Here is a 17,897-nt window from a genome sequence, read left to right as displayed (position 1 = left end):
GGCACCCGACCAGTGAATATCCACATAACAGTATTGTACAGTATATGCATATAAGTGGAAACACTCCCCCGAAATGACGGTGTGGCCCCAAACCCTAAGTCTGACCGGACTTCACCTTGTGGGCCGCGATCCTTCCCAAAACGTCCCTTCCAAATCCCTGTGTTGTCATTTGGGAGTCAGGAATGAACGACCGATTGCAATTTGCCATCCGTTAACTGCTGATTATCAATCAATAAGCATCTCCGTCTTAGGCCTAGGTAGTCCCTCGGACCTCTATTAAGAATCCCCTTTAAGGGTCTGAAACTCCCTGTTAGGGAGTCCGCATTGGGAGCATTTCCCAACTCCCGGATCACTTAAACAAGATGCGATGAGATTTCCTCAAAATGCAGAATGTGGCTGGAATGGCCGCTTCAACGTGACTATGGCACACAAACCATTTTGAAAGTTGAATGAGGGATTTTTTTGATGCCAGTGAAGGAAAAAACAAAAAAACTTTTGGTGGAGTGTATTTGCGTGCTCCCAATTGCCCCCAAAGCATTAACATTTTAGTGTGTGTATATATATTGTAGGATAAATAAAGTTCAATCAATCAATCAATCAATGTACTTTTGTTTAAGTGGTGCCTTGATTTTTGAGAATGTATTTACACTGGTGGAGGTGTTTACATTTATCAAGCAAAGATGAACACACTATCTGTTCGGAAAGTAGCAGCAGCCTTTACATCGGTGTCCGTGTTTTGACCCAGAATGCCCTCAGAGGACAGAAGAGCGCCACCTCCTGTCACTCGGGCTGGACGCAAAGCTGCCGAGTCGGCGAGGCGGCCTCGCGGGCGACCTCGGAAAGATGCTGTAGGCGGCCGCGCTGTACCTCCACCTGCCCCGCCTCCTCCTGCAAAATCCAGGAAGAAGTAAGTGTGATGAATTGTCACTCGTCCTGTGTGTGTGTGTTAACTTTGCATCAGTCACGTGGTTGTCGTGCTTTTCCCTTGGTTGTTTTGACCGTGAAGGCGTTTTGTTATCATGTATTTCGAGGCCTACCGCTGTTTGTGGGCGATCGCGTCCATGCAGCCCGCAAATAAACGCCCCAAATTTTTGACGATGCTGCAATCCGCCGCTAATAAGCGCTTCCACGTTTCTTTGTTCCTTGCTACTCCGCCTTGTCACAAAGCATGAAATTGTCCTTGGTGTGAATGTGAGTGCTCTTTGCCCTGCGACCAATCCGGGGTGTACCCCAACTCTCTTAGTTTGGGGTAAAGGGTTGTGTTGCATGCTTGAAGCAAAGTTTGATCTTCACACACTTTTGCATGTGTTTGTGGATGCAGGGGGAGGAGTCGAGGCCAAGCCCAAGTGGAGGATGAAGAAGGCGTGGACACGACTGAGAAAAGGCAGATGGCAGGTGAGGATGAGGATGTGGCTCAAATTCATCTCAAACTGGGAGCCTTTTAATCAGTGGCTCAAAGACTTTTCCTGTCAAGTGTTTGAAAATCCACCTTTTCAAACTCCGCTTTGATCTACCTTAATAGTTCTTTTTAATAATTAATAAATTTTGCTCATCGTTTTAGGAGCATAAGAGCGAGGTTTCACAATGCAAGCGCTGTGTCAAGAGCGGGAAGGGTTTGCGTCATTGCGAACGACAAATATATTTTGCCCCACGATGTAGCTGCAGACTGACGTGTGAACGCTAGTCAAGAACCGTTCATGACGTTCAAATGCTTGAAATGGGGCCCCGAATCCCTCCAAATTGGATGTGCAGGAAAACCTCAGACGAGAAGGTCAGGAGAATGATGTTTCCATTTGGATTTGTTTGTCAAAAGAGGTGACAACTGGACGCCGTGGCTCCGCCTCACGGAGGAGATCCAACACTGAACCCACCCTGGCCGTCCCAGAAGCTCCTCCATGTGAACCCCCTGTTCCTTTGACCCCGCCCCTGACGTCGATTACTGAAGAGGAGCCGTCTCAAAACGGCGCCATTGCCCCACCCCCTCCTCCGGACAGCCCCGGTGATGAGATGAGCCGAGCTAGTCTGGCCTCCAGCCCCGCGCCGTCACCCCCCCTGCGCCTGGAGGACGACGACGCTCCGTCGCCGCTCTTACGACGTTCCGTGTCAGAAGATTCTGGCTCGCCCACGCCCAGCCTCGGACACACCGAAAAACGGTGAGTGTCGCCGCCGTACGTGTGTGTGCGTCTCCACAACAACGGTCCTCACGCTTCTCGTGTGGTCCCATCAGCCTGCAGCAGTGTGCCTTCTGTTACCGCGGCGAGCAGCCCCCTCTGGGCCAAGGCCCGCTGGTGGTGTTCGGTCCTACGCCGGGCTACATCCCACTTCACGTCCTCAGCCGCCGAACCTCCTCGGACCGCGACGGCGATTGTCACGACCACTGCTACCCACGCGGCCAGGCCGTGCACACGTGAGTCGCGCTACATTTCTGTTTTTAATATTTTTTTTCCCAAAAATACTTAGAATAATTGCCCTCTTTTCTTGTGTGCACATAATTATTAAAAAAAAAAAAAAATTGTGCCTTTCTGAAAAAAAGTAACATGGTGACAAATGGCTTCCATCTCTGTGGAATTTTTGCATGAGCACTTCAAATCACTCTGAAATCCTTCAGAATTCCCAAAAAGCAAAATAGATAGTTTTAATAACTGACCTTCTGTGTGTGTCTGTGTGTGTGTGTGTAGGAACAGCAGCAGTCCAGCACAGTGTGGTGAGTAAATAAACTGAGTTGGGAGACAACCACGGCGTTTTGCATTTCCATGTTGCCGTTGACGCAGCCACGGAAGAGCGATCGACCTTTTCTTGTTTTGCAGACGACGAGTCTTCCATGCAGTTGCTGGAGCAGCTCGGAGCCGTGGGCCTTCCGCACGACATTGACGTCCAGTCGTTGTTTGACCCCACAGGTAACTTTCCCAGGTCGTGCTGTCGCTCGTGCCTCAGCTCACACACTTGCCGTTGTTGCGCGCAGGTCAATGCTGCGCTCACCTTCAGTGCGCCGCCTGGTCTGAGGGTGTGTGTCGCGGCGAGGGCCAGGCGCTGCTCTACGTGGACAAAGCCATTGACTCAGGAAGCGCGCAGGTCAGTTGGCAAAACACATGTTGCCTTTTCATCGAACTTCTTGACACGGAAGCATCCCGTAGTGCCTTTGCGGAGTCTCCGGAAGAAAGTAGAAAGAAATGAATGGCAACTTTGCTTGGGCTTCTTGACGAGCGTCTCTCCTGTCCAGGTGTGCGCGTTCTGCGGCGGGCTCGGCGCATCGCTGCGTTGCCGAGAGACGGGCTGTGGGCAGAGCTACCACTTCCCGTGCGCCGCCGCCGCGGGAGCTCATCAGGACTGGGAGCAGAGACGCACCCTGTGCACGAGACACACACACGCAGGTTCGCACTCAACACACACATCGTTGCAGGTGAGGACCTGGGTTGAAGACCCGTGCACCCACGTTGCGGCTCTTTGCTTTCAGAGTCTCGGTCGTGCGTGTTGTGTTCACGCGGCGGGGATGTCGGCGCTCTCTTGATGTGCTGTTGCTGCGGCAACCAGTACCACGCCAAATGCTTGGCGCCACCCCTGAATCCCTCCTCCCTTATCCGGGCCGGATGGCAATGCGCTTCGTGTCGAGTGTGTCAACGATGCAGGTAACGCACACCAAGATTACTTGACTGGTCACGACAAGCAATTGAGTCATCAATCAATCTTATCAATCAATCTTTTATTTGCCAAGTTTGAGCATGCCAACCAAGGAATTTGATAGATCCGTATTATTTATTTGGACATATCTTAAAAGTCTGGTTGTAGAAAAGCGGCACGATTTACAAATGAGGCCATGAGTCGAGAAATTGCGACGACTATCGATGACTAGTTAGCGCGCACACACACGCAGCTCCAATGATATCATGCAGGCGCCGGCATCTCCTTCAGGTCACGGGAGGAGACTTCTGTGTTGCTGGTGTGTGCTCGTTGTGATAAAGCTTACCATCCACACTGTCTGACTCCTCCACTGGATCACACTCCTGACAGTAAATGGACCTGTCAGGTGAGTCCACACACACACACTCGCACTCTCTCACCCACACACTCATATTAATTCATGTTGTCGTGCGGGACTCTTCTTCCAGAATTGTCGAGTGTGTCGCCGCTGCGGTGTGAGGTCTTCAGGTCGCTGGGCCAATCATCCCTTCCTGTGCGTGTCATGTGACCCAGCGTTGCCTTGTGGCGTGTGTGGCCACACCCCTGACTTTTCCTCACTTCAAGACTGTGTGACATGCGTCCACTGCTACAGGTACACGGTCCACACCAGTGAAGTATGAGTTGACCTCTGACATAAGCCACCATAGTGTGTTCCACCCAGTCTTCTACTATATGTGAAGGTCCTCCATGGTCATGTCCCGATCTTTCAACATGTTGCGTGACTTGACTGTGTGTGCTATGTAACGACTTGTGTTGTGCGCTCGTTTCCTTTGTGTTGTAGGTGTGTTCACACCCAGTGTGTTTCCGTCGAGACGGGCGTCAGCGCCACAAAGGGTGACAGTTACGTTTGCTCTGCGTGTCAGAGGGCGGAGCCAGCAGCACTCCCAATAATCTTACCCAGTCCAGATGTTGAAAGTCCCACTATTCCTACGAGTACTACTGCTCACAGCCCAGTCCAGTTCTCTAGCTCAACGCAGGCTCAGACTCCAACTGACATTGCAAGACTGTCGCAGGAAAACCCAGTACCTTCTCCATCCGATGCCACGGAGCCTCCATCACCTTCGAGCCCCACAGAGCAAAGACTACGTCTCGTCTTGTCTCCGTCCGACCCAGCAGAGCTCCAGCAAAGTCCAACGTCATCTCCTGGCTCCAACGAGCAGCGACTTAGTCTAGTCCTGTCTCCCTCCGACCCATCGGAGCTCCAGCAGAGTCCAACGTCTTCACCGTCTAGCCCCACGGAGTTACAAGAAAGTCCACTGTCATCTCCCTCTCATGCTACAAAGCCAGAGCAAAAAAGTCCAGAACACACTGCTTCTTACCCCACTGAACTTAGACTTCGTCTAGTACTGTCTCCCTCTGACCCTGCAGAGTTTCAGCAAAGTCCTGGATCCTCCTCCTCCTCCTCATCATCATCTTCTAAGCCCAAAGAGCTTAGACTGAGTCCACCACAATCTCCATCCAACCCTACAGAGCTCCACCCAAGTCCAGAACAGTCTCCCTCGAACACTACGGTTCAGAGACAAAGTCCACCGGCATCATCTGCAAACCTCTCAGTGTTGCCACAGTATCCAACGCCATCCTCCTGGACGCATGCAGAGCTTGACCAGAGTCCTTGTTTCAGTAGTGAGACGCAGACAAGTTTAGCAACATCTCCCTTCAACCCAAATCAACATAGTCCACCACAATCTCCATCTGAGGGCATGGCTCTCCAACCTTTGAATTATCATCAAGCAGAGCTCCAGCTGAGTCCTGTTCTCCCCCTTTCCGACACGACAGAGGTCCCAAAAAGTCGAGTCCCATCTCCTTCAAACGTCACAGATCCCCAGCAAAGTCCAATGCCTTCTCCTTCTAACACAACAACTCTCTTTCTAAGTCCTACACCATCTCCATCTATGGTCGCAGAGCTCCATTCAAGTCCAGGCCCATCTCCATCTGAGCCCACAGAGTTCCAACAAGGTTCAGTCCCATCTCTGTCTAATAACACCGAGCTACAGGAGAGACTGCTCCCATCCCCTAAAGTCACAGAGTTCCCCCAAAGTCCAACACCATCCCCTTCTAATCTCACAGAGCTCCATCTAAAACCAGTCCCATCTCCATTGACGGACATGCAGCAAAGCTCAGTCCCATCTCCTGACCTAAAGGTTCTCCAATTAAGTGCAGTCCAACCTCTGTCTGATGACACAGAGCTTCAGCAAAATGCACTCCAAGCTCCAAACATCACAGAGTTCCAACAAAGTGCAACACCATCTCCTTCTAGTGTCTCAGAGCTCCATCTAATCCCTGTCTCATCTACATTGAAGCCCACCAAGGTCCCACAAAGTCCAGTAGCATCTCCTTACACAAAGGACCTCCATCTAAGCCCAGAACGACATCCTTCCAATGTCACAGCTCTCCATCCAAGTCCAGTGCCGTTTCCTAACATCACAGAGATCCAGCACTGTCCAACATCACCTCCTTTTAAAATCACTGAACCTTCACCGCTATCTCCTTCTAACACAGCTCTTCATTCAAATCTAGTCTCATCCTTGAATGCTACAGAGCTCCAGCAAGGTCCAGTCCTTTCCCCTTCTAACGTCGATGACATCCCGTGTAGTCAAGTCTCATCTCCTACTCACATTGCGGAGATCTTGCAATGTCCATCACCGTCTCCTTCTAAAATCAGTGAACTTGGGCTAAGTCCAGTGCCCTCTTCGTCGAAGCCCACAGAGTTCCAGCAAAATCCACTCACTTCTCCTACCAATGTCCTGCAGCCCCACCAAAGGCCAGGCTCACCTCCTTCAAACATTACAGAGGGCCAGCAAAATCCAACACCATGTCTTTCCAACATCACAGAAATCCCACATAGCCCACCACCATCGCCTTCTAACATCCAAAACCTCCAACGAAGTCCAAAACCAACGCTTTCTAATGTCACCACGAGCCATCAGAACCCATTACCAACTGCTTCCAACGTCCCCAACATATCTTCTGATGTCACAGAGCTCCATCAAAGTTCAGCATCATCTCCTTGCACCCCAGAGCTCCATCAAAATCCAGCAACATCCCCTAATATCGCTGCGCTTGATCAAAGTTCACCAACCTCTCCTTACGCCCCAGAGCTCCATCAAAATCCAGCAACATCTCCTAACATCACTGTGCTTCATCAAAGTTCACCAACCTCTCCTCACGCCCCAGAGCTCCATCAAAATCCAGCAACATCTCCTATTATCACTGAGCTTCATCAAAATTCAACAGCATCTCCTGACGCACCGGAGCTCCACCAAAATCCAGCAACATCTCCTAACATCACTGAGCTTCATCAAAATTCAGCAGCATCTCCCTACGCACTGGAGCTCCAACAAAATCCAGCAACATCTCCTAACATCACTGAGCTTCATCAAAGTACAACAGCATCTCCTTGCACACCAGAGCTCCATCAAAATCCAGCAACATCTCCTAACATCACTGAGCTTCATCAAAGTACAGCATCTCCTTGTGCACCAGAGCTCCATCAAAATCCAGCAACATCTCCTAACATCGCTGAGCTTCATCAAAGTACAACAGCATCTCCTTGCGCATCAGAGCTCCATCAAAATCCAGCAACATCTCCTAACATCACTGAGCTTCATCAAAGTACAACAGCATCTCCTTGCGCACCAGAGCTCCATCAAAATCCAGCAACGTCTCCTAACATCAGTGAGCTTCATCAAAGTTTAACAGCATCTCCTAACATCAGTGAGCTTCATCAAAGTTTAACAGCATCTCCTTACGCACCGGAGCACCACCAAAATCCAGCAACATGTCCTGACATCACTGAGCTTCATCAAAGTTCAACAGCATCTCCTTACACACCAGAGCTCCATCAAAATCCAGCAACATCTAACATCACTGAGACTGATCAAAGTTCAGCAACCTCACCTTACGCCCCAGAGCTCCATCAAACTCCAGCAACATCTCCTAACATCCCCGATCTTCATCAAAGTTCAACAGCATCTCCTTACACCCCAGAGCTCCATCAAAATCCAGCAACATCTAATGTCACTGAACTTCATCAAAGTTCAGTAACATCCCCTTCTCATGGCACACGGCTCTGTCAAAGTCCAGTCCCACCTCCTTCTGTCACAGTGTGCCCATCTTTATCAAAATCCACAGTGCTCCATCATAGTCCAGTCCCATCTCCTTCTAATACCACAATCACGAGACCAAGTCCAGTATCTTCTCCAGCAATCCCCACAGAGCTCCAGCCAAGTCCATTACCATCTCCCTCATCAGAGCTCCATGATAATCCAGTGTTGTTGCCCTCAAAAGCCGCCGAGCAAATCCACAAGTTCGAAGAACCCCAAAATATCCAAGAACCTGTACTGCAACCTCCCCCGCCGTCTCCAGTAGAGCTTGTGAGCAGCCACCAGTCCTCCTTTGAGAGCGCAGAGCTCCACAAATGTCCTGCTGCGCCCCCGCTTTGTCCAATTCAAGTCGAAGACCCACAAGTCAATCACGTTCCTTGGGAACATAAAGAAAGGCATAGCAGGTCCCCAATAGCTAACCTTTGCTCCACACCTCCCCCATTGCCTTCGGTTCCTTTGGACGTGGAGCAAAACGTTACACGTTTGACCTCCACGCCACTTCAACTTAGTCCCCCATCCAGCCTTTCCATAGATTCGAGCAGGGAGAAGCTTGCAAAAAGTCCGGTGTGGTGTAGTGTGCTGTCCGAGCGAAGCCCGTGCAGGTTGGACGATGCCGATGAAGCAAAGCCAGGCCACCCTGCGAGAGAATCCCCTGAACTGGAACGGGACAGTACTTCTCCTGCATGTCTCGAATCTGTTGTCACTGCCGCTGACGTGCCCGCACCCTCGACACTTTCCACTCCGCAGAGTGAGCCGTCGAGTCCCCTTGGACATCTGCCCGCACCAGCAAGCCTTGTTCACCAAAGCGTTTCGGTGGACCTTGACAGTGTCCCTCTTGTCCTTTCTGAGACTGGTCCCATGGAGGATGTTCCTGGTGACCAAATTGATTCTCCCGACTGCATGTCGCAGTGCTCGAAACCGACGCAACATCGGACTGGATCCGGTGGTGCTAGTCCTGCCGGCTCATTTCAGGCGCCGTGCGAATCGATGACAGACACCGCCTCTGCTGAACATTCACCAGTCAGGACCTGTCCTTCGGATCAACTGGGTAGCCCTGTAAGGCCATCAGGAAGCTCTTGCCAGCCAGCCGCCAGCGCCTTGTTGGACGCTTCAGTGGGTGACCACCATGCGGCTGATCCGAACCCCCCTCGGCTCCCACTGTCTGGCCGATCCAGTCCCCTGTGCAGCAATGCCTTCGAGACAAAGCCTTCCCATTCCACCGGAGCTAGTCCTACGTACTGCAGACCTGTTGATGCCAGCTCTGATACTCAAGGTCTGATCACAATTGTCATGGAGTCCAGCGTCTTCTCCAGCAACCAAAGTTCTAGCAGTAGCTCGACTCCACCGGAGGCTGCCGAAAGGTGTCCCAGGAGCCCCACAGGGAGCACAAATTCCAGCCCCCAAGTGGACACGCAGGCTACTTCCCCAGAGGAGAATCCACTTCAGCTTGATTCCGGTCCAGGCGTGACTTTGGAACCTGCACGGAAGACCAAATCTCCAAGTTACCAACCCAGTGATCCTGCCGCGAGCAAGGAGAGTCCGACTTTCCCGAGACAGTTTCCAGCACCATTAGGCTCCTCGAACGACAGAGCAGCCGGCAGTCCCACTCAGGCACACGGCGATATGCCCGAAACTGGATGTGCTCGTGAAACGCAAGCGAGAGAGGCCGTCTGGAGTCAGCTTTTTCGGCATGCACAGAGCACAGAAAGTCCTGAGCAGCCAGAGACTGGTACAGGTTCAGCTGTTCATACTCGCCTTCAGTCAGAAACTGGCCCAAGTGATGCCGGTCCCACTTCTGCCATCTCGTCTGAGGCGGAGTCCACCTCCAGTAAGTATGCACGAGCATTCTGTGCACATTCAGATGAGACTTAACTCTTTGTATTCTCTTTCAACAGTCACCACGGACCAGGAAACACCTCTCCACTCGCACCGGTACCTTCCTGACAAGTCAGAAGGAGTACCAGACCAGGCAGAAAATATGCCAGAGGAGAAAAATGTGGAGCAGATGCAGGAGGAGAATAGGGAGCAGCAGCAGGAGGAAAATTTATTGCAGAACCAGGAGCAGATCGGGACTTTAAGATGCCTCCCGTCAGGTACGGAGTTAGTTCAAATAACCTCCAGAAGGAAGATGACGATAGCAATGTTTTCCATGTCTCCCTAGAAGTCCATCCATCAAGCGGTGAGCCCGCTGCAGCCTCCCCCTTGTTCTCCGCTCCTCCCTCGCCGTCGTTGCCCTCACCTAGCGCTTCCCCTCCGCCGTGGCCAGACGTCTCCTCAGCGGCGTCCCCTCCCCTCAGCGTGGAGCCCGACTGTTCCTCGGAATGGCCACGAGAAGACTTCCAGGAGATGCTCGAAGCTACCAATGATGCTGCCCCATCCCGGGCCGGCTCATCAGAGAGGGACGCAATGAGGCCGAGACGGGAGGAGGCGCGGGAGAGCGACAGCGGCGGGGAGGCAGCGGGCGGACCAGAGCCCTCTTTCGACTCGGAGGTGATGACGCTGATGAGCTCGTTGTCTCCGAGCGCCTCCCTCAGCCCTCGCCCCCTCCACACGCGGAGTCTCAGGCCTCCTCCTCGCTCGCTGCCTCCAACGGACGAACTGTCCATCCGACTCAGGCAGTCTCCGTTCTCCACGGAGGCCTCGCCTGAGACCTCGCCCGTCAGGGTCCCGCTCACCCCGCCGCCCCTCTCCCCTCCTTCGCCCAGCTTCAGTCCACCGTCCAGGGAGTTGCCGCCCCTCTGCAAGGTATGGCTAAACCCAAACCCATTTGAAAACAAGGAAAGATAGTGCTAAGATATTGATCGATCTGGTAAAAAAAAAAAAAAATCCATGGTCGCTCAAAATTATTCTAATAGGAAAAGCGAGTTGAAGCCAAAGAGTTCATTTGTGTGGTGGTACGTTTCATGCATGGCGTCTGTGTCAATTTGTAAGTAACGCCGTGGTGTCTTGTCGGCCGGCAGACCTCGCCGTCGGCGTCCGCGGTCATCCCGCTCACCCGTAAGATCAGCATGGGCAAGCCCGCCATTTCCAAGAGGAAGTTCTCCCCTGGCAGGTCCCGCGTGCGGCAGGTACGTGAGCTTACCTGCGCTGAAATGCGCATGCATGCTGTTGTCGCCGGTGTGGTTTGTGGCCCACGGCGGCATTCACGTTCTTGCGTTTTGTTCCCTCCTTCCCACTGTCTTCCTCGCTCTGCTCTGCTTCGCCATCCCTCCACCACCCCCTCGTCCTCCTCCCTCCCTCAGGGTTCGTGGTGGAGTAACACAAGGCCGGTGAGCCCCCACTCATCCTCCCAGGACTCTGTGGGTGAGGGAGGCCAGGACAGCCCCAAGTCCCGTCAAGCGGACTCGCCGCTCTGGAGCATGAGAGTGGTAAAGAAGTGCTAAATGAGTCCCCTTGACTCCCCCCCAATCTATCGAGTCTATCTGCTGATTAACCAGCAAATGTTCTCATCGTCTTTCCGTGTGATTCCTTTGTTAGGGTCGTGGCTCAGGGTTTCCTGGAAGAAGGAGGTCGAGAGGAGGAGGAGGTGCGGGAGGAGGACGAGGGGGACGAGGAAGAGCTCGGCTCAAGACGCAGGACTTTGTGTCTGTGTCGCCTGCGGTAAGAGCGCACACGCATTTTCCCACTCATTTCTCCAGCCCTCAATCACAGGCGTTATTCTTTTCCTTTTTATTTTATTGATATTTTTCGACCTGTCCCGTTGGACTGCTAACCCAGTAGCGCTCCAACCGCACGCTGTCGTTGCAGTATGGCTTTGTGGAGTCGGTCCCGCCCAAGGAAGAGGAAGAGGAGAACTCCATGCACAACACGGTGGTCATGTTCTCCACCTCGGACGTCTTCACGCTCCAACAGGTTGGTGCCAAAGGTTCATTTTCGGGTCAACTGCAAAGTAACCTTGCTCCTTGTTGCGCTCACTCGCCGGCGTAGGACATGTGCGTGGTGTGCGGCAGCTTCGGGCGCGGCGCGGAAGGTCGCCTTCTGGCGTGTTCCCAGTGCGGCCAGTGCTACCACCCGTACTGCGTCAATGTCAAGGTAGCTAGCCGGCCATCCCCGGCCCCTCTCTGGCGCTCTGCTCACGCCGCCATCTGCTTTTCGCAGGTCACTCGGGTCATCCTGACCAAGGGTTGGCGCTGTCTGGAGTGCACGGTGTGCGAGGCCTGCGGCGAGGCCACCGACCCCGGCCGGCTCTTGCTGTGCGACGACTGCGACATCAGCTACCACACGTACTGCCTGGACCCGCCCCTACACACCGTGCCCAAGGGGGCCTGGAAATGTAAATGGTGAGTGTGCGCACTTCCGCCCAAAATACTCGCCGCCGCCTCAGCCTGGTAAAATACTTGCTGTTTTGTGCCAGGTGTGTTTGGTGTGTCCAGTGTGGTTCGGCCTCACCCGGGCCGCACTGCGATTGGCAGAGCAATTACAGCCACTGCGGCCCGTGCGCCAGTCTCACCTGCTGCCCCCTCTGCCAGAGAGCCTACGCTCACGACGACCTCATTCTGCAGTGTCAGCAGTGTGACCGGTGCGGACAGCCACTCGGCGAACACCTTTTTGTTTCTGTTCAGTTTTGTTGCCAATTTTTTGCCAACCTTTAAGATAACAAGGCACGATTTCTGCGTGTAGGTGGGTGCATGCGGTTTGTGAGGGTCTGGCCACCGAAGACGAGGCGGAGGCCGCCGCCGACGAAGGTTTCGACTGTTCGCTGTGTCGAACGCACAGTCGCGTCCCATTGGGTAACGCCCACACACTCACATACACATACGCTTGTGCACATGAGCCGATCGGTGACGTTGTGCTGGCCAACTGGCGTGAATGTTCCAGGGAGGCCCGATAATTTGGACATGGCTCAGATCCTCTCCAGGAGCCGCGAAGCAGGTGTGTTCCATGACGGTCGGACTCATCGTCTTGGCCGCCGACCTCTTCTTTTTCCTCGACCCCGCACAAAAATGGCCGACACATCTTGAAAATCAATTGATCGGTATGAGGCCAAATGGCTTTGTGTGCGCAGACACCAAGACGTACAGTCAGGATGGCGTATGTCTGACCGAGTTGGGCCTCTCTCAGCTGCAGTCGCTGGTGGAACCTTTGACCTCAGCTCGCCGGTACCGCAGGTGAGCAAAGTGACATCGAATACAGGCCAAAAACACTCGACTTGAAATGTCTTAGGTCGGGAAAAAAAAGAAAAGAAAAATATATTTTTACACGGGAACACCTTCACGACCTCCAGTCAGATATATTCCGAGATGCAGAGGAAGTGCTGATCATTGTCTGTCCACCATCAGGTACAAACCCAAACTGAAGCTGAGGATCATTAACCAGAACAGCGTGTCCGTCCTGCAGACCCCACCCCACCCAGACGCAGGTGACGCTCACGCACGCGCATACCCTCGTTTGAATGTGTCCCTATGAAGGTGTGCTCGCGCAGGTCACCTGGAGTGTGACCTCAAGTCGGACTCCAGCCCTGAGAGAGGAGAGCACGCCCTCGATGATGATGTCAGCAAAGACGTGACCAAGAGGAAGAGGAAGCCATACAGGCCAGGTGAGGAGTCCCAAGAAGCTCAAGCTCTACACAAAGCACTCAATGAACAGTTGGACGCGTGAACGTAGAAGAAGTAAAAAGTATTAGCTTTGTGCTCTGTTTGCCTCGTGACCGGATGACTGGCGGCCTTAGCGATGATGAGGTGTCCATGTATGATCTCACGGAACGCTTCATCTCACAGGCATCGGCGGCTTCATGGTGCGGCAGCGCGGCGGGAAGGCGGGAGGCGCTGCTGTTAAAGGCGGCGGCGAGCAACTTTCCGGCCAGACGCCGCAGGCAGACGAAGGTAACGCGACGTTCGATAGAGACCGCACGCTTCTTGCCCCGCGTCGTCATCCTCGTTCTCTTGCTCGCAGACGGAGCCGAGCGCACCGCAGACAAGGCGAAGAAGAGATACAGAAAGAAGAAGACCAAGCTGGAGGAGGCCTTCCCGTCTTATCTACAGGTAACGCCCGCCCTAGCCCGTGCGCAGTCGCAGCGTTGTGATTGGCCATCCCGCCTCTCCCTTCAAGGAAGCCTTCTTCGGTCGGGATCTTCTGTATCGTATCCGTCAAGTGGACCAGAGGATGCTCTCGGAGGCGGCGAGGATCAGCCAGTCAGGGGCGGTTGACACTGGAAAGCTGATCAAGGCAAAGCAGGAAAGACTCTGTGAGTCCACCCCCTGACACACACACACACACGTGCAGAGACACACACACATTTTTATGGAGGATAACAAAAATCAGCCAAGATTTATTGTTGAGAGGCTGACTGTTAAGAAGGTGCAACGAGGCCATCCCCTGCCCTAACCAAGCAACTGCTGGTGTCATGTCTATCAGCAGGCCCGGACATCGGCTCCGTGATCCACAACCCCTTGCTGACCTCTGACCCGACAGGAAGCGGCGGGCGAGGTCAGAAAGCATTGCACGAAGAACCTTTGGACGCCATCCTAAACCCCGAGCTGGACAAGATGGTGACGGACGGTGAGTTCTAGTTGCTCACACGTCGGTATTGATAAGATGTTATACTTCCTATCAGTCCGGTGCCTTAACAAAAAAACGCCGTAATAATTTTGGGATAAATCTACATTTATGTAAAATAAGTAAAGAAAATACTTGAACTATTATCCCATTAAACATTATACAAGCAATTATTTAGTGATGAAGAAAACTTGTGTGGGACCTCAAACTGCAAAAAGCACTTGTGAAGGTAAGCTACAGTAGATGTTTTCCATGTTTGAGTTTGACCCCGACATTTGAATGATTCATAGCTCTTGTGACAAGGTTCATTGAGCAGCCCTTTGACGATAGTGTCATCCATCGAGTGTACATCGATCAGTCGTGCCTGGAGTGGAACACTCAGCTGCTGCTCGACCGCATCGTTCGTAGCCACTGATATGTTTTTTTTTTTTTTGTTCCAGGTGCCCTCCTCAGCAAACTGCACAAGATTCCAGGTAGGTGCCCTCAAGTCTAACTTGCAGCACGTGTTCACACCCTTGTTCTTATGTTTATGACGTGTGCGCAGAGCTGGAAGGGAAAGACGTGGAAGACCTTTTCATCGCCGTGCTCAGCCCAGACAGCAGCCAGCCACACAACCAATACGCTGGTGCAGGCAGCAAGACGCACACGGGTATGTGCGCTCACACACACACACACACACACACACACACACACACACACACCCAGGTGAAAGGCGCACGGTTGACTGCGGCGTGACCCTCAGCAGGCTCTGGTGCATTTCCTCGTCTGGCTTTGCCGAACGGCCTGGCGGGCCACGCTGCCAACCCGGACAAGTCGGACACCGTGCCGGGGGGTCCGGTCTGCGGCGGCACCCCTTGCCCGCCGCAGACTAATCAGGCGGCTTCAGAGGGCGAGCACGACGCCATGTCGACGGCTCAGAGGAGTATGATGAAGTGGGAGAAGGAGGAGGCTCTCGGGGAGCAGGCCACTGTCGCGCCCGTGCTCTATTGCAACACCAACTTCCCCCAGCTGAGGGAGCACTACCCTGGTAAGCACGCTCACGCATGCTTAGCAAAGTTGCGGTGATCAAATGAAATTCAAAGGATTGTGGTGGAAATTGAGTGAATTGCTGTGATTGCCATTGACGCACACTTATGTAGGATACTCGCGCTAAGAGCTGGCGTCGGGCTTAGCACTCTTCTTTGCACGTCTCTGTCAGAGTGGTCAACGAGAGTCAAGCAGATCGCCAAGCTGTGGAGGAAGGCTAGCTCGCAGGACAGAGCGCCGTATGTGGTGAGTGCCTCGTCGTCCAGGTCACCGCGCTTGGTCTTGACGATGCCGTGCGGTTTCTCACAGCAACGGGCTCGGGACAACCGGGCGGCTCAACGCATCCACAAGGTCCACATGTGCGGCGAGCCTCCGAAGCGCGCGCATCCATGCCCACCGCCGCCCCAGGGGCCCTATGACACCGGCTGCCCGGACGCCGCCGACTCAGCTCTCAGGGATCCGTTCAGGCCCAGAGAGTCGGAGCAGGAGCAAGAGTGGAGGTTGAGACAGGTGAGTGGGGGCCGCACGCTCGTCAGCATGGACGGTGGGGGTGCAGTCGTTGTCATGGTAACCGCGGTGACGACGACGATAATGATGATGATGATGTTACTGCTGCTGACGCTTGTGTGAACGGTGCCGAGCGTCGCTCCCGCCTCCTCTACTAATGTCTCTGATGTGTCATTGAAAAGGGAGAGGTAAAAGACAGATGGCGAGCCGGTAAGAAGAGGCAGGAAAATACAGATAAAGATTGTCCCTTCCAGGCATCTGTAGCAGGAGGTGGCAAAGAGGCTCTGGTAAGCTCTCCAGGTGAACCCTTCCTGCCGTCCTGCATCCGTGACCCCCTGAAATCCTCTTCCGGCGCCGTCAATGACCGCGGAGCCGCTTGGCTCGCCCGCTCTGGTGGCCAAGCGTCCCCCTCGTCATCGTCCGCATGACTGACCGCCACGGCGGCTCTGCGGTAATCACGGGGTTGACTTCCCGAGCCGCCGCCTGAGGATTTCAGTCTCATGGCTGCAGGCGTGTTTCTCGCTGAGAGCGGCTTCAGTTCTCGCAATCCCGCCCAGACGCGTTGAGGTGAAGCTGTGAGCCCTCCGTGTCCGCCACGCGGCTCCTGTCAAATTTTGGGTCGTGGGGATGGGAGGGCTTCTCCACCGGAGAGCAGGACCACCTGCCGGGATTGTCTGGGGCTCCACGTCCTGCCTGAGTGATGTGTTCTTGCATGCATGCGCACACTCAAGTAGCTTGGAGTCTTGAGCGCGAGAATGGAAACAGGGGTGTCTCTGGCCTGACGTGCGCAATGCCACTCTGTCTTGTCCCCAGCAAATGCGGCAGAAGAGCAAACAAATGGCCAAGATAGAAGCTAGTCAAAAGCTGGAGCAGGTAAAGAGCGAGCAGCAGCAGCTGCTGCAGCAGCAGCGCCAGCTCTTGGCCAATCAGCGGCCGGACGCCTCGCCGGACGCACGCCCACGTCACCTCCAAGGCTCGTCGCTGGCTGATGACGTCTTTCTCAGACCGCAAGCGCCACCGCCTTCTGGATGCTCGTCACTTCCGCACTCCCCCCGCTCCCCTCACTCCTCCTCCTCCCCCCTCCAGCAGCTCCCCAACTCCCCTCAGATGTTCTCCCCTCCATCGTCCCGTCCGGCCTCTCCCTGGGACCCTTACAGCAAGCCGGTGGGGACCCCTCGGCCCACCTCCGTTCAGCACTGCCCCCCCCTCAGCATCTCCCCTGCTCGCGACACCTCAGGGTCTCCAGCGCCATCACCCGATTTCAAAGCCTCCGATGCTTCCCGTGCACTTGCACTCCAGTCTGGTAAGCCCCCCCACGCCTGGCAGTAGTGCCCTCCATCATCTTCTACCTCTGAAACTCTCCTCTTTTTTCCTTTTTGTTATTTTGTCATTCAGGTCCGCAGCACAGCAAAGCAGCTATGAAGAGCCCCCCCTCACCCTCGCAGGTGTACCACAGGTCTCTGGTCCAAGGGGGCACCTTTAAAGCCCCCATGGCCCCCCAAAACCAGCTGCAGCAGGACTCTTTTTGTGTCACGGCGCCGGGAGCCAGGAGGGAGCCATCTAGACCGGCAGACCTTGGCCTCCCGCAGTCTCAGGACCCCGCCTTTCATTCGGGGATGGGCTCCCCTCGGCGCGGCCCATACGCTCCAGCGCCAGGCACCCCCAGGTTGGACTGCAACCTCCCAATGGCCCAGTCCTTGGTCCAGCAGTCGTCTTTGCCCGAGGCCTACACCAACCCTTCGAGCTCGTATCTCACGAACGCCCCGCCAGCGCTACGCCCCGACCACTTGAAGATGGCGAGCGCCTCACCTTCCCACCACGTGTCGGAACCCCATCCACCCCTTCCCGTGCATTTCACTCGATCGCCGGGTGGCACCGTGACCTCCGACCCCTACGCCAAAGCTCCTGGGACGCCGCGCCCCTCGCCGGACCATTATGCCCAGCGACCCTCCTCCCCCGACCTTCAGAAGCCCCTAGAAGCCCTCGGGCAGACCCTAGCGGAGACCTCGGCTCCTCAACTCATGAGATCTCCGCTCAGCGGGGAGACGGCGACCCGCAAGCAGGTAACGGCCCCTGCGGCGGGTCGTG

The 17,897-nt window shown here is 54.3% G+C and overlaps 1 protein-coding gene across 2 annotated transcripts in view; it reads left to right on the top strand.

The window, feature by feature from the left end:
* The window catches only part of LOC148380884 (histone-lysine N-methyltransferase 2C-like), a 30,726-nt gene that overhangs the window by 993 nt on the left and 11,836 nt on the right, over positions 1 to 17,897 (top strand). For both annotated transcript variants that reach the window (XM_088363138.1, XM_088363139.1), the window contains 38 exons: positions 746 to 907; positions 1,322 to 1,395; positions 1,814 to 2,153; positions 2,228 to 2,407; positions 2,679 to 2,704; positions 2,808 to 2,897; positions 2,963 to 3,072; positions 3,221 to 3,371; positions 3,455 to 3,626; positions 3,910 to 4,024; positions 4,107 to 4,270; positions 4,460 to 9,609; positions 9,677 to 9,874; positions 9,943 to 10,526; positions 10,742 to 10,849; positions 11,024 to 11,149; positions 11,259 to 11,381; positions 11,529 to 11,633; positions 11,709 to 11,813; positions 11,880 to 12,061; positions 12,136 to 12,300; positions 12,402 to 12,511; positions 12,600 to 12,653; positions 12,787 to 12,889; positions 13,061 to 13,140; positions 13,204 to 13,317; positions 13,499 to 13,603; positions 13,674 to 13,762; positions 13,830 to 13,965; positions 14,136 to 14,279; positions 14,717 to 14,749; positions 14,821 to 14,925; positions 15,019 to 15,303; positions 15,475 to 15,548; positions 15,612 to 15,812; positions 15,992 to 16,096; positions 16,623 to 17,112; positions 17,205 to 17,872. In XM_088363138.1, coding sequence (XP_088219264.1) covers positions 747 to 907; positions 1,322 to 1,395; positions 1,814 to 2,153; positions 2,228 to 2,407; positions 2,679 to 2,704; positions 2,808 to 2,897; positions 2,963 to 3,072; positions 3,221 to 3,371; positions 3,455 to 3,626; positions 3,910 to 4,024; positions 4,107 to 4,270; positions 4,460 to 9,609; positions 9,677 to 9,874; positions 9,943 to 10,526; positions 10,742 to 10,849; positions 11,024 to 11,149; positions 11,259 to 11,381; positions 11,529 to 11,633; positions 11,709 to 11,813; positions 11,880 to 12,061; positions 12,136 to 12,300; positions 12,402 to 12,511; positions 12,600 to 12,653; positions 12,787 to 12,889; positions 13,061 to 13,140; positions 13,204 to 13,317; positions 13,499 to 13,603; positions 13,674 to 13,762; positions 13,830 to 13,965; positions 14,136 to 14,279; positions 14,717 to 14,749; positions 14,821 to 14,925; positions 15,019 to 15,303; positions 15,475 to 15,548; positions 15,612 to 15,812; positions 15,992 to 16,096; positions 16,623 to 17,112; positions 17,205 to 17,872 — 11,325 coding nt within the window. In that variant the 5' untranslated portion in view covers position 746. Of the gene's footprint in view, positions 1 to 745; positions 908 to 1,321; positions 1,396 to 1,813; positions 2,154 to 2,227; positions 2,408 to 2,678; positions 2,705 to 2,807; positions 2,898 to 2,962; positions 3,073 to 3,220; positions 3,372 to 3,454; positions 3,627 to 3,909; positions 4,025 to 4,106; positions 4,271 to 4,459; positions 9,610 to 9,676; positions 9,875 to 9,942; positions 10,527 to 10,741; positions 10,850 to 11,023; positions 11,150 to 11,258; positions 11,382 to 11,528; positions 11,634 to 11,708; positions 11,814 to 11,879; positions 12,062 to 12,135; positions 12,301 to 12,401; positions 12,512 to 12,599; positions 12,654 to 12,786; positions 12,890 to 13,060; positions 13,141 to 13,203; positions 13,318 to 13,498; positions 13,604 to 13,673; positions 13,763 to 13,829; positions 13,966 to 14,135; positions 14,280 to 14,716; positions 14,750 to 14,820; positions 14,926 to 15,018; positions 15,304 to 15,474; positions 15,549 to 15,611; positions 15,813 to 15,991; positions 16,097 to 16,622; positions 17,113 to 17,204; positions 17,873 to 17,897 lie in introns of those variants that run through there.

This window comes from Syngnathus floridae, chromosome 20 (assembly GCF_059516105.1).
Source record: "Syngnathus floridae isolate MCC-2025c chromosome 20, RoL_Sflo_1.0, whole genome shotgun sequence".
Classification (NCBI taxonomy): Eukaryota; Metazoa; Chordata; class Actinopteri; order Syngnathiformes; family Syngnathidae; genus Syngnathus; species Syngnathus floridae.
The sequence above is the reverse complement of the archived record's forward strand: the minus strand, read 5'-3'. Positions and strand labels throughout refer to the sequence as shown.